Here is a 25,283-nt window from a genome sequence, read left to right on the forward strand (position 1 = left end):
AAGCACACAAAGGATTTCTGACCAACTAACATTGAATCGATTAATTCAAAGAAAGGTTCATTACAATGAAGAACTGATTAACCACTTTAACCGTCGATTGCCGAGTAGGAAAGGTTGAAAATGCCGAGCCCAGAAATTAACCACCCTAATAACCTCCGTTTTATTTCTATAACGACAATGAAAAGGGTGTCTTTAACTTGGTTCCCAAAATGGTATCGCCTAGGGTTAAAACCTAAGTATATAGAATTCTGTTTAGAAATTATAACTAGGTTTTATCGTTGTCAACAAGGATAAAACTTTCGGTAACGATAAAACTTGCTTTTCTTGGCAGAATTCTATATATATAGTTTCAACACTAGGTGAAAATAGTTTGGGAACCAAGTTAAAGACTCCTTTTTCATTGTTATTATAGAAACAAAACGGAGGTTATTAGAGTGGTTAATTTCTGAGCTCGGCATTTTCAATCTTTCTTACTCAGCAATTGAAGGTTAAGGTGGTTAATTAGTTCTTCATTGTAATGAACCTTTCTTCGAATTAATTGACTCTATCTCCGCCTTAGAATCTGAAGCTAATCAATGTCCTGAAGAGGAAGCAAATTCTGGCCGCTAACCATCAGAGCAAGAGGAGTGGTGGCTATGATCACGTTATGATAATTGCCTCCAAGTCGGGTGTGGGTGCATGCTAGGGTCAGATCTACTCCGAATCGGTGGACTCCAAACCCAAGATTGACATTGTACCCCTCCACAGCAACAGCATTGTTGTTATCGCCGTCTTTGTCTTCATCATCACCGTTGTTGTCGGGAGTGATGACTCTGCGGCCGGAGTTGAACGACCGAAAGGCAATTGCAGCAGCGCCTAAGCAAGTGACGAGTAGCATAGAAGGCCACCAAGATGATGATGATGATGAAGAAGATGAAACTGACAATGATTGAGCCATTTGTGGTTTTTTTGGGGGGGAAGTTGTGGCTTAATTGGTGTGTCTATTGAACAATGTACTCTTTAACTGTGGTGTAGAACAAAAGAGAGCAGGGAAGATGGCAATTTATAGTAGTTGCAAGTCTTGGAGGTCAAGCTATCAACATCATGGAACTAAATGCCATGGGACCCACTCCTAATTTGTTTCACCTGGATATCTTTTGAATAATTGGTGAAGTTGTGGTTCCACGCTAATTCATGCCAGTTTGAAGTACTCCAATTTATTTGTCATTTTACGAAGCTTCTTCTTAATCTTAAAACTTGGTCATCAAGCCACGCGATACACACGTCCCCGCACCCACACAAATTCATTAAATTCTGATCGGTAAATTACGATTATGCTCTCTTTCGTAGAATCTTAACAGGCTTTTGTAGACACTTGTGCCGGGCGAAATTATACGTCAAGAGATACTAAAGGAATCACTTCAAAAGTATCATTCTTTTTTGGGTAAGGAAAAAAAAAACTAATAATTAGCCGTGTACTCTAAAAACTTGTGGTTTTGGCCTTCTCTATCTGTTTTTTCAATCTCTCGCCATGAAATCAGTTTAACAGTCCACTATATATATATGTGCAACACAGTAGTGGCACCAGCTAGTTTGAGTTAAAAAAAGGGTTATCAAGTGGATTTGCAGTAGGAAACGAGAGTTAATTAGTACTCAATATCGTGGATACCGCTCAATCATATTGAATTCAAGAATTGTTTTCAACAAGATAAGTGAGTTTCCACATTAAACCGATATATCCTCGTTAAATGTCAAGTAAATGAGAGAATCTTGGGGAACTCACTCACACTGGCCAACCTTATAGACATCTCGTCCACATTAACGCCTTTCGGATTTTGAAACGGAACTTAATTTGTTAATAGTAGGTCGTTATTTTTCTCTCCTTTAGCCCCCTTTTTCCCTAATCGATTGGCCTCTCGATCTTTAGCCCTTTTCATCTAAGTAACTAACATTTCTTCTCTCTCTCTCTCTCTCTCTCTCTCTCTCTCAAAATCGTTTTCCATTAATTTCGTGTATTTTCATCTGTAGGATTTATACACGAATCATATAAATAAGGATTTATACATCTGTACGATTTATATATGAAACATATAGCACAATAAGTTCACTGTTCCTCAAGTGTAGCGAACAAGACACATTGACCATGTGAGACCCACCATATTTAGTGAGAAATTGTAATATTTGTGTTATTAGTGGATGTGGATTTGGGTCATAATAGCTTTATCTCGCATGAAAGTCTTACCTTTCTCACGTAGTTAGAGTGGCACAAATGATAGAGAAACATTACAACAGTGATACCTACACAAAACCCGGTCTTGTGAAAGGGAGATTCTTATGAAAGTGAGAATTGTGAGGATTGGAGAAGTTTTTGGGTGCCGGGCGGGTACCACACACGTGATACCTGTTGGCGATCCCAGCCGTGATTTGGATTTTAGAAAGGGGAGAGAGAGTGGTCAGGTGAAGGGAGAGAGAATGAATAAATCTGGGTCATCCAAAAGTATTTTGGACGACTGGGATCGCCGACGGGTACAGTCACGTGGTACCTGCTCGGCACATTAAAATTTCTTTGAGGGGTGTGTCATATCCAGCCCCAAAGGCGCACCTGGCCCTTCTAGTGTGGCACGTTTGATGAAGATCATACGGTACTGTCCGAAGAACCATTGCCAGATTAGTATGATTCTGCTTCCCCTTGACGTACTACCAAAAATTAAGTTCTTGCAAGCCTGGCTATTTTTTGTCTGAAGAAAGCTTCGGATGCATTACATCACGACCTATGGTGGTAGTTATACATGAAAAAATTACCCATCTAATTAAACAGTAACTTCAGAAAGGCACTACATAATTACACTACGCGTTACACTATATACATTTCATGTGGAGCTCATTTCAGGCTTCAAAAAAATTCAGAAAAATATTCATGAATTCTAAAATATTATTTTATAGGGCTCTGTAAAAAATTAGCTTCAACGGATATTGGTAAGTATTATTTCTAGATTCGTAGTGCCAAAACTGCACAATTAAGGAATTTTACCCCTATGAATCCAAAAGTAGTACTTACCAACATTCATTGGAGCTAATTTTTCATAGGACCCCATAAAACAATATTTTAAAATTTATCGGTATTTTTTTAGATTTTTTTGGGACTCAAAATAGGTTCCACATAAGATGTAGTGTAACTATGTAGTGTAAAAATGTAGTATACCTATCTTTAGTGAATTTTTATTCGAAAAAAAGGTGAAAGAATGTGAAAGCAGAAAGCTTAATGTGAAAGAATGTCAAAAAGCAGAATGCAAACAGGGAATAATGCAATCAATAGATTTGAACCTAAGACCTCTAGGACATTAAATCTTTGACACCATGTTAAGTCACCAATTGAAAGCAGAAAGCTTAAGTTCCAATATTGTATTTCAAGCTATCCAACAGTTACCATATGAGCTTAGCACTTAACATGGTTTAAAACACTATGCCTTAAACAAGTGAAAAGCTACAAGACAGAATTACCAATACCAAGTAGAAGACAGGAAAAGGCTCTACAACCAGTTGGGAAATAAGAGTCACTCCTTCCAATAGTCTAAAAAAACCAAGTTATGCCACACAATCATCTAAGGTTTTTTGAGCAGTCAATGTTCGCCTTGTTTTAAAGCGGGGAACCCTGTATTTGATTTTCAACAAGTCCCTAACCACCGGGATACATGCATCTAATTTTCTAATGAATCAGACAAGCATAGAGATCATCACTAATATTTTCTGTAAGAATCTCCCTCCATGATTATGGTATAACGCTTCTACCTTCCACATCTATTTCACCAATTTCGGCAGTCTCTTTGCCATCAGCAACTTTATCACCTTCATCACTTTTCTCACCATTTCCCTCAGCTTCCACACCCGCATAGTCTTCATCATTTTTCTCACCATTTTCCTCAGCTTCCTCACCCACATAGTCTTCAACATTTAGAGCAGCAGCTGCTGCAGCATTTTTAGCAGCTTTTCTTTCAGCTTCTACATCCTTCCAAACTGCTACTAAAAGCCAATCACCAGCTTCCTAGGTAACAATAAAAATTAAAAAAAACAAAAAAAATAGGGAGACGTGGTCAAAAATCCATACAAGGAAATTAGGTTGAACAAATTAGGGAGAATTAGCTTGAACCAATACCTTTGATGAGTACTCTTCTAGTCTCCACCAAGTGCTACTTGGATGTTCGTTTGTCCCGGTCCAAAATTTCAGCGCTTGTTTCGATCCCAAATAGTTGTCTTCCTTCTTAACTTCTTTAGTTTTAATAAGTTGTCTCGAGTACCCCCAACTGATACCTTTTCATTTGAGCAACCCAAAGGGTATTTTGGAAGACGCTTAGTCAAAAAATACCAGCGACTAAAGGAGGGATGCCGGTCATGTGTATCTGCAGCAAACAGAAAAAAAAAACAAGAAAACTGAACTTTCCAGACTTGTTTATAATCCTATAGTTGCCAAGAGAAGTACTTACGAGCAGTGATCAAGATGTTCTCCGTTTTCACGGTCAAGTTGTCCTTTTATCAAGAAAATACCCAACACCACTAAAGAAAGCTTTGTTGTCTTGGCGAAATGTGAAGAACAAGCCAGGTAATAGAGAGATATGCCAGTGTTGGAATATTCATTATGGAATCCTTGAATCCCCTCGTTTGTGATTGTTGTACATAGATAGGGCTTTTATAGTCAGTTTTGTTTCGGCTTTGGTCTTGCATGACCTGGTAGTGTAGGGTTTCCTTTGTGTGGATGTGTTTTGTATTCATTGTTTGGTCGTTCAATGAAGAGTACAGTTAGCGAAAAAAAAAAACCCCTAACCCTAGCAATGTTCTAAAAGTCGCTAGGTGATAGTCAAGTGTTAGCACTAAACCTCCTAGGCCAGACGAACTTCTAATGAACGGCGCATACCTGCCATGACCTTGTTAGAAAAAAAGTAATTTGTAATATTCTAGAATAATGTAGAATGAGTATTTAAATATCTAAGTTTAAAATAATTAGAAGTGTGTAGAAGTAATAATTACACTAGAAGATAGTATTTGTATGGGTAGGACTAGATAATTCTAGAAGAAGCATGAAAGATGTTTTGTAATTAAGCACATGGGTTAAGACTAGAAAAGTCTAGAAGTTAGGAGATCTTTGTAATGCACATGTGCTTATCTCTAGCTAAACAATTCTAGAGAATTCTATGTTGGTGGAAGTGCTCTATAAATAGAGCCTTGTTGTACTCATTTTGATGTAATGAAAAAGCACTTCTATAAAGCCTTTGACTCCTTTGTAAAATTGCCTCAATCATCCCTTCCTTTCTTTACAATCTACTTCCCTTGTCCAATATAACTAAGCACCCTAACAGACCTCAGGGTTGAGAGCGAAGAATTGAATAAACGTCAGCATGGGAAAGGGAAGAGGCAACGAATTTGCCGTCTTCGTCAGATAATCGGACATCAGCTCGGCATCCGTCGGGGTAAACCAGAAGCCCTACGGTGCCATCTCCAAAAATTCACACCACGCGTCTCCTTCCAGAGCTCCAAACATCGCAGTTCCTGTTTCAAATAGAATTCGTCAATTCCAAATGAGAACAGATAAATTTAGGCATAGCTGCACTTCTGGTAAATTTAATTTTTAGTACAAAAAATGTACTCAGCTTGTGCCAAAATGTTTGCCTAATTTTATTTTACAAAATCATAGACTAAAAGGCTGTGATATTTCATTCTTGCCCCTTGTCTTTGGAATTGAAGCAACAGCTCTCAAAAGTTGAAGGGTAAGTAATTTTTGAGAAGTTCGAGATTCATAATTTTAATGATTGTTGTTGGAGGATGGTTAGTATCTGTAGGTCAGATGTTCTTTGGCCCTAGTAATCCGAATTGTTCATTAATTTTAAGATAATTATTCGAATGATAGCAAGTGCTCAATCCAATGTTTCAATTTTCGTTCACATAAACTGAAACGTTGGATCAAGGACTTCCAGTTCCCCGATTGGGCTATTTTTTTTCAAAGCTACTTAACTACAGGATTTATTGGAAAACTAATGAACGACTCATATTTTTCTTGTAGGGCCCGTAAGTGGACTCCACGGACCGATGTACGCGTGGGAACGGGGTCCATGTGAAAACAGAGTCCTATAGTGAGGCTTTGTGAGGCATCCTACCGTCCGTTTCTACAATCGATCATTAAGATATGTCGATTGCGGAAACAGATGGTCAGATGCCTCACACTGGCCAACTACAGGGGCCTCATGCAATTACGAGTACACACCCATGACCCTGGGTTCCATCTACGTGTATCCATAGAATTACTTCAAAACAAAACAACAGCACACGATGAATGACGGAGAGAGAGAAGCTTACGAGTCTGTGATGGTGATGAGAGAGAGCAAGCTATATTTGTAGATACAGAAATCAGGCTGTTAGTTGTTAGGTCACGACGACTTCATACGTCGGTGCATATGCGTATGCGAGGGTGAATTTCAATGGGAGTACAGTGGGAACAAAAATTGAAAATGCAGAGGTGTGTGTGTGTGTGTGTGTGTGTGTGTGTGTGTGTGTGTGAGAGGGAGAGAGAGAGAGAGAGAGAGAGAGAGAGAGAGAGAGAGAGAGAAAGAGAGAGAGAGAGGCTTACTCGACGACTAGGGAGGTGTGACGATCATAGGGAGCAAGCAATATCTGCAGAGAGAAGGTTGGTGCGTGGGGGGTGTTTTATGTGTGAATTTGGAAAACAACGCGGGTGGTAGGACAGTACGAACAAAACAGAAAATGCAAAGAGAAGAGAGAGAGAGAGAGAGAGAGATAGAGAGTGTGTGTGTGTGTGTGTGTGTGGGGCCTACTCAGGTTGTGTCACGATGAGGGAGAGAGCAAGCAATACCTGCACAAGGCTAGATTAGAAGGTTGTTATCCTCGATTCGGGTGGTGGCGGCGGTGATGGGTAGTCACCGTTCATGTTAGCTCTGGAGGCCATGCTGGTATTGTGCACCAGCTAGCTAGGTTGGGGGAAATGATCCTCTCTATTCGTGCTTATGGACCAGAGGAGACATTCTACATTGCGATTGTTCATTTGTAGAATCAGTGATTCGGATTTGTTCAAAACTCTTATATTGAAGACTATCACGATCAGCTTTATTCTCATCTTATTATGTAGTAATTATTTCAAATATGACATGGTTCTTTGCTATCTTATCTTAATCAAATGTGGAAGGTGAAAGTAATTTAGAAGGAAATGAATGCTATTCGGGAGTTGAATGCGGACTAAAGTCCAAATTTGTTGTGTGTGAACTATGAGTAAAATTCTGAAAAATTATAAACTTGTGGAAGAAATGACAGGGTTGGTCTAGTTGCCAACCTAAGGTCGGTACTGATCGGTTATTCTTGGATTTTAGGATTTGGATTAAACTGATTATCAACTTGAATTTTCTTATCATATTTTGATTAAATTGGATCGATTTAGATCGGATTCGAATTGAATCCGGTCCATTATTGACATGCTTATGTCCAACTGCCTAACAAACCTGATACATTTTTCAAATGACCCGTTTGATTAATGATTGAATTTAAAAAAATCACAGGTCAATACCAACGTTCAGCATATACCTTCAGGAAAATAGGAAAAAAAAACTTTAGCATATAAACACACATCTAGCATGCAAAACCATCAACCCACACGTCAAACAAACAATGTCATCATCTCAATCGTCTTTCTCCTCTCCTCCGGCAACCTCAGGCGCCTCGCCACCATCAAACCTCCCGAGAGAGAGAGAGAGAGAGGAGTTCACTCTTCAACTGGAGCTAAACTTGAAATGATTTTTTTTCTTGAGGAACTTGATCTTCTACACTTTGCTTTTCTTCTTGTTTCTTGAAACCCCAACATTGTTACAACTTACAACTATAGTATACTACAAAGAAAAATGAAAAGGCTAGAAGAAATTTACTCCTACTATACATTATACTATGCCGATGTTTATAAATGCAAAAAGGTGGACGGTTCCGAGTCTTCACATCTCTCTCTCTCAATTTGAACTAGATTGAACTTATGGACGAACGGTACTATGAAACTGCATTGTTGCCAATGTACGGTTGATCGTCTTGAACTATTTCATCTACAGGATTCTGTTTAGCCCACACAGCTGCGTCTGAATGTCCATCCTCACATAGCTTATCAAGAATATAATCCTCTACTGACTCTAGCGCCCAATTGAAAAGCTGAAATTTTTTGGGAGCGGCAAATTATCAATGGTTTATGTTTGAAAAAAGATGACTTTTATTAGCTAGGGTATACGTTTACCTCTCTTGGAGTAGCCCTATTCTCAGGGTTGCAATTGGGGCTAATACCAATCCCTTCATATCCCAATCAACTGGCTGGGAACACGCAAACGCGAAGCTGCAAATTAAGCAGAAATAGTAAACCATCATATACTACCTACAATAATCCATGCACAAGAAATCCGTTGTCTTATTCTTTCTTTCTGCCCTTTGGAATTCGGAAAAAAGGTACCCCAGTTCCATAAAACAGAAAATAAGCAACTGCAAAAACAAACCCGTTTAAAGAGTTAATTATAGGTAATTAAGACGACTCTGCCAAACTGTTTTTTAAATTGAACCTAGCTAGGATAGTTAAAATTCTAAGGTCTACGGGCTGATAGACAATAGTGTTTAAAGGAAAATATAACAAAATCACTTCAAATGCTCCTCAGTTAACCAGTTCAGCTGCTTCAGCATATTCAATCTGAAAAGAAGTGAACATACAATCCAATCAAGCATCCAGGATGTAGGATCAAGCGCTTACCATCTTACCAAAACCCGCAGATAATGGTAAATGCGCAACTCTATTTCCTTATACCATAGCGTAGCAGGCCTCAAGCACCACGGTTCGACCCGCGTGGGCAGGATGCTGGCCCGCGACCAACAATCCCCCCCCCCCCAGCACCTGCCCGCAAGCAGCATGCCATCCAGGGGAGTCGAACCCGCGACCTTGGCTCTGATACCACTTGTAGGATCAAGCGCTTACTATCTTACCAAAACCCGCAGGTAGTGGTAAATGCGCAACTCTATTTCCTTATACCATAGCGTAGCAGGCCTCAAGCGCCACGGTTCGACCCGCGTGGGCAGGATGCTGGCCCGCGACCAACACAGGAGTATAAGATTGTTTAACTTATCAACTTCTGGAGAGATTATAGGTAAGAAAGAAAACAGGGATTCTAACTTTCTGTATGAGGAATCATCGGATAGAGTTCCAATTTGGTTGGGTTATACACAAACACACCACCCAAAAAATAAAAACATCAAGGGGATCTCCCTGACGGTTGGGAGTGGAAAAAGACAAGCTCAAGTTATAGTAATAGCTCTCTAGTTCAATACAACGATAGGTCCCATAGATAGACTTTTTCATCAAAGCTAACACCTAGTGGTTAGAAGCTGACATCAAGAAGAAAGCTATGCAACATATGGTTCATCTCCACTGCAAATCAGCAACCATAAGACATCTTCGCAACTCATTCATAAAGTATTTAAGTTATTTTCTCTAAAGAATCATTGCACAAGATAAAACTCAGAGATACCGTCTGAGTAGCAGACGTGGGTGGCATAAACAATGTCAAATCCCCATTAAAGCAAAGTCTATTCCGAAACATTATTGCTGGTCTCGGAGCAAGATATCTGCATTGAGTTACATGTTCAGTTCAACTTCATCAGATAAACCAATCTTTTATGGGAGGACAAAGAATTTTGAAACAGGTACCCTGGGATGAAGGATGAAGTAAACAACGCGCTAACAAAATCTTCTTTCGAGTCAAACTGATCAATCAGCAAACCTCTAGGCCTCCCAAGTATCTGTGTTACAGCAAATGTGAACCAAAGAAACAACAGTTTCAACTGTCACAACTTCTGTCGGTACTGGAGACTGGTTCACATATTTGGGAGGGGGGAGTGAGGGAAAAAGGATGGTTCTTGAAAATAGTTTACAGAAAACATTTTGCTTCATCACAGGTCCTGTCCAGAATTTATTAAGTTTGTCATAATATATGAATCCAAATACGCAGGTACTTCAAAAACACCAAATATATGCATACACAAAGAAATAGATCAAGTATCATCCTGCAAATCAACAAGCGAGGCCACATACCGGAGGAATCTACAGCCTGTTCGCTTTGAGGGATTTTTTCATAAATGATGAGGAATGGAGGGAAAAGGGAAAACCACACTTGTTTGGGTTGTGACTTGTGAGAAATGGTGAGAAATCATATGTGCATAAAACACTTCTACCAAATGTGGTGAGATTTCGCAAGAAATATTGAAATACCAAAAACACTTATTTTCTTTTCACACCTCCATTCCAAGTGGACCCTCAAGGTCACATGCGAATCGGATAGTTTTCAAGTTCAAACTTAATTCTACAACACTGATTTCCCTTTTTTGTGCATAGCACACGCATTCTCAACTCACTAGGGTAACCCACTCTGATCACTTGAAGAGAGCATTTTGTATCACTAGTCAACCATGAATACAGGAAGGGAAGGAAAATTAATCTCACCACGAACCCTCCCATTGGATCGAGTATGCACATCATCTGGCAGAAACTTGTCTAGAACATCTCTTAGAACAGCCTAAACACCAAAACAATGAACATGTTAAATACTTCAAGTTTTGTATAGAAACAACAATACTGCAGTTAGTTCCAACTACCTACAGGTTTCAATCTCGTAGTACCTAACTAGAAACAGTCACGATTATGCTGGTATTGCAAATTTGTCTATTCTCATTTTCTGTTGAAATGTTCTTGACTCTTTGCAGTTTTAAGCTAGCCAATCTCAAAATTCAATGTTACCCAGTCCGTCCACATTTGTTTGTCCTTTTTTGACAATTATGCCCTTTGATCAGGTCAAAAAATAATTTCTTTTGTGGATTATTAGGCAATATTTGTATGGGATAATGGCTGCTTCCTCTCATATGCATGTGTTTTTTCTACGATATTTCACCATTTTTTTTCATCATCTTATTATTATTGTTTTCCGAGATTTAGGATTTTTTTCTGTATTAATTGATGGAGATCTCAATTGTTTCTGTGTGTGTGTTGATCTTGTTGAAGGGAAATGGTTGATCTTTATGCTCAGATCTTTTTCGTGTTATTAGATTTCTGTAAAACCTGATTTTGAAATGGTTGAAATTAGATACTCCAACTATGACAAAGTTATCTGTTGTCTCTGTTTCCTTCAGTTGGTTTTTGGACCTGTAAAACTATGCCAAGGCAAGATCCTGCTGTGTTTGTGGTTTGTTTGCTTTAATAAGATCTCAGTTTACCAGAATGGAAACCTAGGACAAAGTATTGCAACATGATCCCAAGGAAAAACAATAACCTAAGCCATGTCTAAATCATTTCAATCTTCTCACTTCCACCAAAAAGAATACCAATGTTCCTCAAAGTTCGAAGCACACTAAATAAACATGAATTTCAATTCTACAATTTCCAATGCTCATTTCCTATCAACCAAAACATAGAATTCCATTTAAGGCGATAAGTCATAAAAAAAAAAGGAAAAAGAAACTGGCATTACATATAATGCAATCAAGAACTTACATCAATAATGCATCAGTAGTTGCCTAAAGTGAAGGGTCATGTATGATCCATGTTCTAAAAATTTCAAAACTTTCATCTGCCTATTCCTTCGACTTTTCGGAAGTGTAATAAAAGAATCAAGTGCAATCCCATCATTTTTAAGCATTTGAAAGGTATAGGCATATGAAGCCACAAGTTTCTCAGTAGTTTACAATGGTTTTCCCAAATTATGACAAAATTCAATAAACAGGAGCAAAAAAAAAAAAAAAAACACTTAGTTGCTTATTTCATTAAGACAGAATATATCAATGAGTGATGAAAAACAGTGAAACAAAAAAACTAGGACTCTACGTAAAGTTGGCAAAGTGTTGTCAAAGATAATAAAACATCCAATTTTACCTTAATCTCCTTAACAGTCTAGGGCATACATTCTTACATAGAAAGCAACAAAAGTTCTTAGAAGGAGAAACATAACTTAAAGAGCAACTATTTTATTTTGAGGAAAGACATGTTACATGAGTTGAACAAGAACCACATTTCATACAGAGCAACACACCTTTGAAAAGGGACAACACATATTGTTTCTTTTTGTTATACTGTGCCTTGCACATTGTTAGGCTTACAAAGTTCCAAATTTGTTCCATCAGTTACAACGAATTATGGTGCTAGGACATTGTCAATGAAAAAATTACTAGAGTGAAGGCCCTCAAAATGGTGTGTTTGGGTTGTTTTCACGTCACTATACAAAAGAGAAAACTTAATGTATGAAATAAAGAATAGAGCATCTCTATAAAAAGTGTGTGGGTACACCCCGTTGGTTTGGGCCATGTGTGGGTACACTCCATGTGGTTCAAAAGTGTGCACATAACCCCTTATGGTTTTGAAAATGTGCAGATTAACCTCATGTCATCATGTTTTCCATCCATATTAATGGAAGTGTATCTCACACGCCTCTAGAATCTAATATGAGTCGTTCATAATGTATGAAATAAAGAATAAAGCATCTCTATAAAAAAAAATCATCTCGATCAGGCATCAATAATTCAGTGATATAATTCTTAGTAAATTCAAATTTGAAATTTTAATTTCACAATAAATTCGATTCGGCCGTGAGGTTTTTCATTTTTTTGATCGACTTGAATTTTGGCATGGATATTGTACTCGTCAAACTCTACAATGTCAACGGTTCGGATCTAATTGTTGGTAGAAGGGATGGATTGGTTAGATTTAAGAAAGAAGAAGAATCAAGGGAGAGGATGAGGGCTTGTTGGTCTTTTAATGTTGTGTCTGTTAATATGGATGGAAAATATGACCGCAATGGATCTATCCGCACATTTTCAAAACCACTTGAAACTATGTGCACACTTGTGAACCAAAAGGAATTTATCCACACAAGACCCTAAAAACAATAATACTTTCATCTCAAAAGGAATCAAATTACTATTTCATTTTTCACCCCCAACGTTGAATGATAACCTGAGTTTTCAAATTTAATTGTCAAATGTTCCATCTTTTTCAGCCTAAGCTTTCATCTCAAAAGGCCAAAATCTTACATAGAATCGTCTTCCAAACAAGACAAGTGGAGAGTGCATATCATTGATCACCCAAACACTAATCTAATGAAACGCAAAATTGCTTGATTACAGAAACTCTACTCCCCCATTACCCTTATTAATTACCACGACAATAATAGCCAAACTTCCATCTCACTTTTCTCTTTATCATAATCAGGCATAGCAAATCACAATACGGCAATGATCGGAGATCTAAAAGAACAACCGTAATGTAAGAACATCTTCACTCCTTATTCAAATTTGAACTCAAATTCAAATTACCCAAAACACCACTCCACTCATTACTCAAACTCATATCAAATTCGACTTTTACTCAAATTTCTCATCAAATTTTGCTTGAACCAAATCGTTACTCAAATTTTGAAGACAATTTTCTTCTCCTAATTTTTACAACTATGCCATTAATAAAATCTTTACTTAAATTTATGCCTAGATTTGCATTTGTCGATTGAATTGCTTCATATCAAATGAAGCGTTTACTCCAATAAGGAGTGGAGATGCTCCAATACAAATGAAGCGAAAAAGTAGTATACAATCAGGCAAAAAGCCCTTTTTTCATGTCCCTCAAGCTAATAGTGGGCTCAGATCGAACCACTATAGCTCCTTGAGATACTTTACTTGACGGTAGGGCCTTTTTAATCGAGTCCTGCTACATACACAGCAGATTTGTGCACAGATTGTGCACAGATTTCATTGTGGAGCCCACCACGGGTTCCACACAAATCATCCGAGCCGTTCATTAAATGTAAAACAATTTTTCAAAGGTCCCCGTAAAAAATAAGCTCAATCCGATACCAATAGGTGCTTCATCCAACCATTTAACTTTTCATTCAGATTTTCAGATAATAAAAAGTTATATGGTTGGATCGAGCACCTATAGGTATTGGATTGAGCTTATTTTTTACGGGAACATTTGAAAAAATGTTTTACATTTAATGAACAGCTCGGATGATTTGTGTGGAACCCATGGTGGGCTCCACAACAAAATCTGTGCACAATCTGCTGTGTGTGTAGACTTTCTGTTTTTAATCCCAGCGCAAGCCCAACTAGAAGAAAAAGGGCTTTTTAGCGGCCGGTCCAACTTAGTAGCCCTTAGAGCATCTCCAATCCACCTCTATTTCTCCAAAATAGAGGATGGATGTGACACATTGAAGGGAGATTTTATAATTTATTTTCTTTTTTCTTCACTTTTTGTAGTTTTTGAGAGAATTTTTGAGGGACCCACCGTCCTTTTTAGAGTTTGGTCCTCCAAAAGTAAATTTGGTCCTTTAAAAATGGAGGATCAAAAGTAAATTTGGAGTACAAAATTCCTCCAAACTCTAAAAAGGACGATGGGTCCCTCAAAGATTCTCCCAAAAAGTACAAAAAATGAAAATAAATAAAATAAATTACAAAATCTCCCTTCAATGTGTTACATCCATACTCTATTTTGGAGAAAATGGAGATGGATTGGAGATGCTCTTGCTCCTGCAAACTCCAGCCCAAAGTCAAGATACACCAAAAGGGATTCTACCCAACTTTCACCCGAAAATACCCCTCCTCGTCCACAACTATCATCAAAACTAACACCAAGATTTTACTATATTTGTATTTTCTAAATAGTTAATGTTTATTATATATATTTGTATATATTTTCTAAATATCTCACGGTCTGGTCGCGGTCTGGTTCGGGGAATGTTTTGAAATGAAAATCTAATTATAATCCGTATCTCACGGTCCGGTTTGATTTGCTTATAAACTAGTTAAAAAAAGTTAGATATTTACTATATATATATATATATATATATATATATATATTTGTATTTTTTAAATATCTCACGGTCCAAATTCTGTTCGGTTAATGTTTTAAAATGAAAATTCAATTACAATTCGTATCTCATAGTTTTTTAATTTTTGAATCTATCTGAACAATTAATATACAGATAAAATACAAAAGATACGTATCAATTCGGTTCAAACTGATTTCACGATTCACCATTTTTTTTTTTTACAACACTAACAATCTCATTACTATTATGTTTTCTGTTTAATCTAGGTAATGTCTAGTTTTCCGAGTTTAACTTAGTTTCCTTCTTACAATGTTTTCCTTGTTTGTTTAGACTTTAGATTTATCGGTCTCCAAAAGTCTTGCAGCGCTTATAAAGACACGTTGGATATGGGTTATGATTTACCCCTATACAACATGAATGATACATCGATTTCCCTCGATCAAATTAGAAAGGTTGTTGGGGATCGCATTTTTCTAACAGGAATTATCATTTCCCATTTGTATGTATATTTGTGCTAATGTTTTTGGTGAAATCTGTGCTTGCTAATATCTTAAATCTAGCTTGTAATTTTTGTTACGAATCGGTTCAGTCCGGACCGGACCAATTTCATAATACTCTGTATACCAAATCTTGTGTACAACCCTAGTTTCATTATTATGGTTCCTATTTAGTCTTGGACTAGGAAATATTGGTTTTTCCTAATTAATGTTGGTTTCCTTCTTATGATGTTTTCATGTTTAGACTATAGTTTATTGGTCACTACTATAAAGGCACGTTGAGATATGGGTTCTGATTTATACACCATGAATGATAGTACTTCCATCGATCGATGAAAGGAAGGTTGTTGCCTTGTTAGGGATCACATTTTCCTAAGAGGAATTATCATTTCTCATATGTATTTACCAGTATAGTATATTTATTCACCCAAACAAGATCAATTTCTAGAAAATTTCTTCTCCTCCTCGATCGTCTCGAATTTTATCTGCGGAGATATGGTGCGGAGATGCTCAAAGAAACTGGCACGGTGCTCATCACCAGATTGGGCTTCCCTGCCGGAGGAGCTGCTTGTGTTGGTCCTCCGCCGCCTGATCCAACTCTCCGACTACATCCGCTTCGGCGCCGTCTGCAAGCCATGGCACGCCGCCGCGGACCTCCAGAAGGACCATCGGCGCAGAGAATTAGTCCACAAACCGGAACTACCGATGTTATTGATACCGCCACCAGCCAAGACGGCGGAGGAGGCGGACTACCACTGCCGGAGACTGTATAGCGTCACCCGGAGAAAGGTCCTCAATTTGGAGCTGCGAGTTCCTTATCCCCGGAGGTGCTGCGGTTCTTCTCACGGATGGTTAGCCACCGAGAACGAGGCGGACGCGGGCATTACACTCCTTAACCCCTTCTCCGGTAAGTCCTTCCGCTTCCCTAAGGTGAGTCTTGACCAATATATCAAACCCACCATGAGACATAAATTTAGTTACGAACTTCATATCCTTAAGGTTGTTTTGTCCCATGATCCTGCCCTGATGCCCAATAATGACTTCGTTGTCGTGGCAATTTTTGATATGATGAGGAGTTTAGCGTACATCAAACCAGGCGACAATAAGTGGACTTACATACCGCCGATAATTATGTCCTCCTTGACGGATGCCATATATCATCTCGGAAAATTTTATGTCGTTGATGTCTATTCTGGGATATTCTGTGTGGATATTAGCAGTTTTAGAAAACCCCGAGTGGAAGTGGTGGCTCCTCGTACTCCCACAAAAGCTAACAAGGCATATATTGTCAAATCACGTGGGGAAGACTTGTTGCTGGTTCAGAGATTTCTCGAATGGAGAGGCAAGCCAAGACGATGGGTGACCTCGTGTTTTAAGATCTTTAAGGTGCTGGGCTTAGGAGGCGGTAGTAGTGGCGCCGGCAGTTCTGCTGCTGCAAGCGATGGACAGATTGTTGAGAGGGTTGAAATCCATAGTCTAGACGATGACACCCTCTTCTTGGGGGATAATTATTCTCTATCTGTGTCTGCTTCAGATTATCCTGGGTGCCGTCCAAATTGCATATACTACACTGATGATTGCATCGACGACAATCCTTATGGCTCTCAAGACAAAGGTATCTACTGCTTACTGGATAGAAGATTTGCGCCACATTACCGAGCCAAAACAGAAGAGAAGTATTTTCACTTGCCTCGTCCAATCTGGATAGTGCCAACGCTGCTGCCATGACACTCCCTAGCAAGTGTGGTAGTTATTTTAGAAACAATGGGTGCTATTTGTTTATTGAAGTTTGCTATGTTGAATATCAATTTCATTTATTTTGCTAGCTTATTTATTTTGATTATCAGTTTTTCTTCACTAGGCTAGCTCCATTACTAAACAAGGGAGACGGAATGAGAGATTATTAGACTGTGAAACCGAAATAAAAGAAGACATGATAAATAGTCCCAATTTTTCAATAGAGTGGGTTTTGTACCAGTGCCATGTGTTTAGGGGGGCATAAATAATATGATTGCAGATTCAAGAATAGTGATGCTTGGTTGTTCGTATATGAAACTTGAATATGCTTTGTTCTCATTGTTCCAAAAAGAAAAGATTGTTCTTCAATGCAAATCAAAAATGTTATCATGACATTACTCACAGCTCTAAAAATGTGATTAGTGAATTTCTGTTGCAACAATTGAAGCACAAAATAAGCCATTAGAAAGCCTCTTTGGCTTCAACAGTGTTTGAATCTTGCACTGGAAGAAAAATAGTTTCAGATTAAGCGACACTTCTCCTTCTAAATCAAGGTAACAACCTTTTTGAAACCCTGGAAGGCTGAAACTTTCTTCTATATGTTGGAACAGCAAACCTAGAGTCTTCCATAACCGATACCCACCAAAAAGCAACTCCATGTAGCTATATCCTAAGTTTCCTAAAGCTGTCCTCTTTAACCTCTTTCACCTCAAAGACAAAATAGACAAATTGTGTGTATCAAACAATTTGTCATCATGATGGCTTGCAAAGACAGTTTTTTTATTAACTTAGTACTCCTTTGATGGAACATGTGATGATGAGAAAGCTTAATACGATTCTTCAAATAAGCAGCCGTGAGATGATGATAGATATTTTCTTGAACTGATAGTCTTGATAGCAACACCTCGAACACTGAAAGAATAATGTTTAAAACAGCAAGATCATAATATGTACAAATGACATCTAAATTTCATTTGCCTTTGTATTTTCAATCGACCAAATTAAAGTTTAGTCAATATTAGGGCGTGAAAGGTGTTTATCAGCATTGGTTGAAGAGGGGGATACAAAATGATCTATGAATATGTTGCACTTGTTCTACTACCACGTGGAGCAAAATATTGCTCTTTGTTACTGATCAAGGAAAAAAGAACTGTATCTGCTTTCTATTTGGCTCTTTTCAATGAAGATTGAGCCAGTATTTGGTAGCAATAGGTTGGGAGCTAGTTCGATTGGATAGAAGCATATATATACTCAAATGGCCCATTAGCTCACCACCTGACATGCTGATTACAAATATCAATGTCCACAACATTCATTCTCAGTCAATGTAGCTTTTTTCAAAAAGTATGTTTATGGGGTGGAAGAGGGTAATTGTACTCCATATATAAAGGCATATACCTGCACTTTGTTTGAGTAAGTTATGTGAAGAAACCTATTTGCCAATATATACCAACTTTTGGAGATGTGTTTTTCTTAATTATAAAAACAATGGCCGCGGTGATGGAATCTGGGATGGAGGGATTTAGTGTCTTCGCGTAGAGAGAGGACTTTCGGGTGAACGAACGATTTCAAACGTCCTGACCCTCGTCCAAAGTCACTGCTCGTCTTGTAAAAACGGATACTTATTAGAAATGTTAGTAACATTAGTAGCAGGCTTAACATAATTGGTACACTTTAATTACTTTAGTGCAAAACCTGCTGCCAATATATTTTATTCTTGTGGGGATAAAATGCGTTTTTCGTCAGTGGACAAGTTTTTGTAGAGGAGATCAACACTGATCTTGCTGGAAAATATTAGTGATGATCTCTATACGTGTCTGATTCATTAGAAAATTGTGTGCGGCCATTCCTTTTGGTATTGCTTGATTCGATATATCGAATACAACTTGTTACCCCATTGTTCTAGTTTTAACTGACACAAAATCATGACGATGTTGGCAACTGATTATTCTGAAAGCTTAAGCCGATAATGAGTATCTGCAATTTAGTTTTTATAATCTATCTCCCCCCTCTTGATTTGCCGCACTCCTCATAATGGTCCAAGTAGGCAAGCATATGCATGTATCTCGGTGGTTAGGGACCTGTTTAAAATCAAATACAAGGTTACCCCACTTTAAAACAAGGCAAACATTGACTGCTCAAAAAACCTTAGATGATTGTGTGGCATAACTTGGTTTTTTTAGACTATTGGAAGGAGTGACTCTTATTTCCCAATTGGTTGTAGAGCCTTTTCCTGTCTTCTACTTGGTATTGGTAATTTTGTCTTGTAGCTTTTTACTTGTTTAAGGCATAGTGTTATAAACCATGTTAAGTCCTAAGCTCATGTGGTAACTGTCGGATAGCTTGATATACAATATTGGAACTTAAGCTTTTTGCTTTCAATTGGTGACTTAACATGGTGTCAAAGATTTAATGTCGTAGAGGTCTTGGGTTCAAATCTATTAATTACATTGTTCCCTGTTTGCATTCTGCTCCTCCAGAGATTGGGATGTTTACATCTCCAGTTCGAGAGGGGTTTACATGTGAAGAGGGTTTTGGATAGATATGCGTTTTGGGCCCATTTCCTGATAGCATAAGCTTTTGGGACAATTGGTGACTTAACAACTACAAGGTCTGGTTTTTTGGTAGCTTTCCTATCATGCAATGCAATAGGTTATATTGCTTGATGTAGCTAAAGTCAAGTTATATTTTGTAATTTTGCAGTTTTCATAAAAAAAAATTCTTATCTCCTTGCCACTTCCTTTTTTTAATCTGCTGTGGCCACTTGGGGAATCTTGAGAAACAGATAGTAGGAGTTTGACACTATGTCCAGCTCTGCAAAAGCTTTCGAACCTGCATAGCAGGGAGCTGGTCAGAGAGTGTTATTTGAAGAACTGTGAATGATGATTAGATTGTTTCTTTTGGATGCTAATAAGAAAGAAGAAGAAAAAAATAACGGTGCAGTGTTTTGTGGTTGTGGGTTTTTGTGTGTGTTGTGGATATTATAAGTTTACTTCAATTGCCAAGAAAAAAATCTAAATTATTCTGCCTTGTGTGTGTCTCTGTTTCTAGTGTTCCCCAAGGGGGTGGCGCATCGCTTAATGAATTGATGTCATCTAAGGTTAATATATTTTCTGCCAATAAGAAAGAAAGATTTCTGTTTTTCCTTGTGCATGCATGTGTGGGTGGTTGGGTGCACTAACTTTGTTAAATGCCAAGGATGCCTCGATTGCACTTTCACTTCGGAACATACTTGACACTTCGTGGAAGGACTGAAATTTGGAGTATCGAGAACTTCCAGCCAGTTACTTTGCCAAAATCCGACTGAGGTAAATTATACTCGGGCGATTCATATGTCATGCTGAATTAACATTTTCCCCTTTCACTTTGGTTGTAATTATACATGTTCACTGTGTTTACACCCATTTTTTACCAAAAATTAGGAAATGAATTTATGGGTTAAAAGGTGGCCTTGAAAGTCAGTCTCTGGCCTTGAAAAGCCTTATAACTAGCAGCCCACGAATTAGGGTCGGTTCTTAAGAAATGTTGGGCCTCCCATAATGGCCCAAATCAGTTAAAAGGCCCAAGGCTGGAATTAGTTCATTAGGCCTGAGTATTTCGTCCAAGCCTAATCCAAGTTCCTAGAAGTAACAAGGCCTAAGAAATGGGCCCAAATCGGTAGAAGCCTTGGTTTTCTCACCAGGCTTAGGCTCAGAAGGCTTACATTGGGCAAAGGCCCATGATTTACCAACAAGTTCAGGCCCAATTGATGAAAGGCCCACTGCTTTAAGAGCATTGTTAAAGCCTTTAATGAGCAATGAGGGGGCCTTAAGCTGCTCACAAGCAGCTCAAAGGCCTTAAGCTGCTCACAAGTTGTTCACAAGCAGCTCAAAGGCCTAGAATATTCCTGATATGCAAGTCTGGATAAGCTGCTCACAAGCAGCTCAAGGTCTGAACTGGTGGGACCCCATTCTTTAGGATGATGCAAGACCAGCAACAGGTGGCGTACATGCAACCTATGAAGATGCTAGTGAATGACTCTTGCAGGCCTAAGCAAGCTGCTCACAAGCAGCTCACCCAGGCCTGCTTGATCTTTTTCTCGATCCTTCTTCCGTAAAGAATCAAGCTCAAAGGGTTTGGGGCCCACAAGAGGTGAAAAGCCCAATAAAATAATAGGAAGGCCCGGAGTAATACTAGTCTTCAGCTGTGGTGGGCCTGGAAGGAGTCCATTCAAGCAATAGCTTGAGTATTAAAGCAGCTCAAATGGCCTGGATACTGCAGGAACTGAAATTCTTTTTGCCCTTTTTTTGCCCTTTTGCAGAGTTTTACACAAAAAGGAAGGATTTCTCAGGCCTTTGCTGTCTTCTTGGAGTATAAGGCACGTTTTGTTCAGAGATCAGCCCCTCATTGGGGCATTTTGAAGCTGCTCAAGCCCAAGGCTCTGCTAGAAGGCCACATGGCAGCCATGCATTAGAGCAATTGAAGCAGCTCAAGGCCTGTAGCTCCTATAAATACCAGAATTTCAGGCCTTGGTAATGGTCCACGACCATCAAGCCCACGGCTTACCCAATTTATCTTTCAATTGTCTTTATTTTCCCGTTCAATCTAGCACGGTCTAGATTTTATGTCCTTTTATTTCCTTGTACCCAAACTTTGTTAAACCGATTAATAAAGTTTGTTTTCATTCCTTCATTACCTTTCAGTCATTTCCTTTTCTTTTAACCATTTTCTAACAACGGTTAGGAAATATTTAAGTCATTATCCAGCAAAGGCGAACAACGAACCATCACGAGGCCTTACCCTTTGGGCCTAGCACTATCGTTTGAAAGAAGTCAGATTTTTGAGGCACCAAGGCCTTGAAAACAACTTGGACAGCAGACCTGTCCTTGCACGCCGGCAACACACAAGCCAATTCTGTTTTTGCACATTTTTGTGAGAAACACACTGTTTACTAGTTTTTATATGTAAATTTCAGAACAAAAATACTGGTCCCCCATGAAGGGACGGATGCTCTGTAGCACCATGTCTTGTATATTTCACAAATTTTACAGACAACTCTGGGAAAAGTCGCTTGTTTGTTTGACATACACTTATGGCTTGGGAAAGCCAGGGATGCTTTATGTTGTGTTTGGCTGAGATTTTGAGAAAGTTTTTATGAGAGTAATGATTGAAAGTTGGGATAATCAGTGGGGAGAGATAGAGAGAGAAATAAGAATAATGATTAGAGATAGGGGTAATGAGTGGAGAGTAATGATTGGAAGTAGGGGTAATGAGTGTTTTTTGAGTTGGAATTTTTTTTTTCCAAATCTTGATCCAAACAAGGCACTAGGCTTTCTGTGTCCCCATTTATGTATTTTTTCCCTTAAGATTATTTTACTCTTTTTAGTTATGACTTTGTAACCAGATGAAGCTGGAACTGCGGTTGCATGCTCTGAAGGTTACTAAGTGATGTGGTCCCCCCACTGTTAGGATTGGAAGCCCGGGTTAGGGTTCGTACTCTGACAGAAATTATTGCCTGATCACTTATTGCCCCAAACATCGCCCTAGACTCATAGGAAAATACAATCCAAGTGCTTGACACTATCAAACCAGAACTGGATAGGTTGCTGGTTCCTTTCAATTGTCTGGATTACTTGGTCAATACTTTGAGGAGTTGAGTTTTGTTCACCCTCCACTTAAGAGGGTGAACATTATCCTCCTTCCTATTGGTTGAAATGATGTGGATCCCACCACAAAGTGATGTCATGCGTAACCGGATGAAGCTGGAACTACGATGCCATGCTCTGAAGGTTACTAAGTGATGTGGTCCCCCCACTGTTAGGATTGGAAGCCTGGGTTAGGGTTCGTACTCTGACAGAAGTTATTGCCTGATCACTTATTGCCCCAAACATCGCCCTAGACTCATAGGAAAATACAATCCAAGTGCTTAACACTATCAAACCAGAACTGGATAGGTTGCTGGTTCCTTTCAATTGTTTGGATTACTTGGTCAATACTTGGAGGAGTTGAGTTTTGTTCACCCTCCACTTAAGAGGGTGAACATTATCCTCCTTCCTATTGGTTGAAATGATGTGGATCCCACCACAAAGTGATGTCATGCGTACAAAAAAGTGTATTGCATGGTAAGCATGACATCATTTTGTGATGAGATCCACACTATTTCAACCAATAAGAGGGAGGGTAATGTTCACCCTCTTTTAAGGAGAGCGAACAAAATTACACTCATACTTGGAGTGTTTACTTTATTAGATTGTTTGCTTCTACACGGTATGCAATTACATATGACCTATTAATGAACCCTATCACTCTCTTACTTATTGGTGTGGTGGGTATTGCCAGGTTGATCCAACCCCAGGCGACGCTGAGGACGATGGTGTGGATGATGAATACCAGCTTGAGGACCTTGAGGTTGTTGCAGCAGATTATGTATTAAAAGTCAGGGCCTCTAATTTCAGGAAAGCTTGGGAAAGCATGGGCCCAGATTATGAGCAGGTAGATGAATATGGTCTTGGTGCAAGGGAAAGCTTGGCAGAAGCTGTCAAATACGGTAGTAGGCCTTCTTGGCATGCAGCCCTGTGAGGTGAGTTTCTCATTAAGGTCACTTATGGTCCAAATGATTCTTGTCCGTGAATTAGTTCACAAGTTAATGATGCTAGGGCCTTGAAATAATACGAAGTTAAAGGGGATTCCAGATTTTTATGAGGAAAATGCAATGATATTTGGTGTTTATCCCATTTTATCTCATTGGAGTTTTGATCCAGCGTTGTCTTTTCCTTTCTCCAACTGTTTTTCTTTCTACAGTAACGTAGCTTCGTTTTTTTGTCTATTTTCGAACATTGTTCTCCTTCCTTTTCCGTCAGGGGTTGTAGTCATTAGTTCCCCTTCCGTAATGAAGAGCAAAATTATGTTCTGAAAGTTTTAAATTTAATGTTAAAAACAAGATAGAAAAACTCAAGGGCAGCAGGCATACTTGACGGGAATTGAAAATGAAAATGAAAAAGTTGCATAGTGAGTAGGAACTAGGAACAATACTTCTTTGTGTCTAAAACTGAATAAATCTCTCATGTTCGTTGATGGTGTCTTTCAGGGCACAGAGGCGGTCCCACCAAACTCGAGATCGCACACTTGTTTATTGTCTGGTTTTTAGATGGGCAACTAAAGGTTCTCCTTCGGTTGTTGTTTGGCATTGACAGGCCAAAAGAAGTTGCAATGAAACTTGCCATTAGATCCAAGGATGAATCTGTCAGCGATGCTATTCACGAAATCATAGCAAGAGGCTAGTTGGATACTTGGAGGGTTTTTTTTTCGGTCAACTATACCGTGTTTCCTTCTTTTTTCTTTTTGTGAATGGGATCGGAAATTTATGGCTGCCAAAAGACCCGCTGGCTATGAGATGAAAATGCATAGCAGTCTTGAGTTGGGAGTTTTGCTGGGTGCGAGGATACTCCTCTACTATGTAGTTCGTATTTTGTGGAGAGATTTATTTGTAGATTGTTGTATCTAGCATATGCCTGATTTACTGTTCCCTGTTCTGCGAAATGAATTTTTGAAGCACCATTTCCAACGGTCTTAGAATCGTTAATGTTGTGTATTATTCATTGTACACATTCTGAACTTCCAAAATAAATTCACCTATTTCTTCTTCTTTTTTTGGATACTATTGCGGCAGGCCGGGATTGTGAATCAAGTGGTTTGCAGTGTTTTATACTAGTTGCTTCCAAAGTTTGAAGTTCACTTGTAATTTCGGTTTGTACCGCAAGGAAACAGAGAAACCCAGGGAGTAAATTTTAGGGAGCAGCAGTACTATGAAACGGTATCAACGGAAGAATGTTACCACCCGTGGGATTTGAGTTGTTTGTTCATATGAAATTCACTATATGAATCCAAAAGTAATACTTATCGATATTCGTTGGAGCTGATTTTTGACAGGGCCTCATAAAATAATATTTAAAAATTTATTAATATTTTTTAAAATTTTTGTGAGATCCAAAATGGGTCTAAACACATTTTTTTCTTACGTGGTTCTTTTCATATTGCGGAGCTCTTTGAACAATTGGTGAAGTTGTGGGTCCACGCTAATTCATGTCAGTTTGAAGTATTTGCTATTTGTCATTTTACGAATCATCTTCTTAATCTTAACTTGGTCATCAAGCCACGAGATCCACAGGTCCCCGCACAAATTAAATTCTGATCGGTAAATTACGATTCC

The 25,283-nt window shown here is 38.6% G+C and overlaps 2 protein-coding genes, 1 long non-coding RNA gene and 1 pseudogene across 3 annotated transcripts; 2 read left to right on the forward strand and 2 right to left on the reverse strand.

Annotated features, from left to right (window-relative positions):
- Positions 1-3,372: 3,372 nt before the first annotated feature.
- On the reverse strand, positions 3,373-6,443 carry LOC131307914 (uncharacterized). Its single transcript, XR_009194254.1, has 3 exons — positions 5,323-6,443; positions 4,133-4,376; positions 3,373-4,021 (listed from the first exon to the last, which is right to left on the reverse strand). It is a non-coding gene; the product is annotated as an uncharacterized LOC131307914 (long non-coding RNA).
- A 1,369-nt stretch (positions 6,444-7,812) lies between these two features.
- On the reverse strand, positions 7,813-9,840 carry LOC131307173 (uncharacterized; annotated as a pseudogene).
- Positions 9,841-15,634: 5,794 nt separating this feature from the next.
- On the forward strand, positions 15,635-17,293 carry LOC131307915 (putative F-box protein At3g25750). Its single transcript, XM_058334657.1, has 2 exons — positions 15,635-17,099; positions 17,206-17,293. Exon 1 carries the CDS (start codon positions 15,854-15,856, stop codon positions 17,084-17,086), a length of 1,233 nt encoding a protein of 410 aa, XP_058190640.1. The 5' UTR covers positions 15,635-15,853; the 3' UTR covers positions 17,087-17,099; positions 17,206-17,293.
- A 5,542-nt stretch (positions 17,294-22,835) lies between these two features.
- Positions 22,836-24,707, forward strand: LOC131307916 (coatomer subunit gamma-2-like). The gene is given in 4 exon segments (XM_058334658.1): positions 22,836-23,341; positions 23,414-23,654; positions 24,162-24,228; positions 24,231-24,707. Coding segments are annotated over 3 exon segments (276 nt in total). The 5' UTR covers positions 22,836-23,341; positions 23,414-23,570; the 3' UTR covers positions 24,356-24,707.
- The last annotated feature ends 576 nt before the right edge of the window (positions 24,708-25,283 follow it).

The sequence above is a fragment of the Rhododendron vialii genome, chromosome 11a (assembly GCF_030253575.1).
Source record: "Rhododendron vialii isolate Sample 1 chromosome 11a, ASM3025357v1".
Taxonomy (NCBI): domain Eukaryota; kingdom Viridiplantae; phylum Streptophyta; class Magnoliopsida; order Ericales; family Ericaceae; genus Rhododendron; species Rhododendron vialii.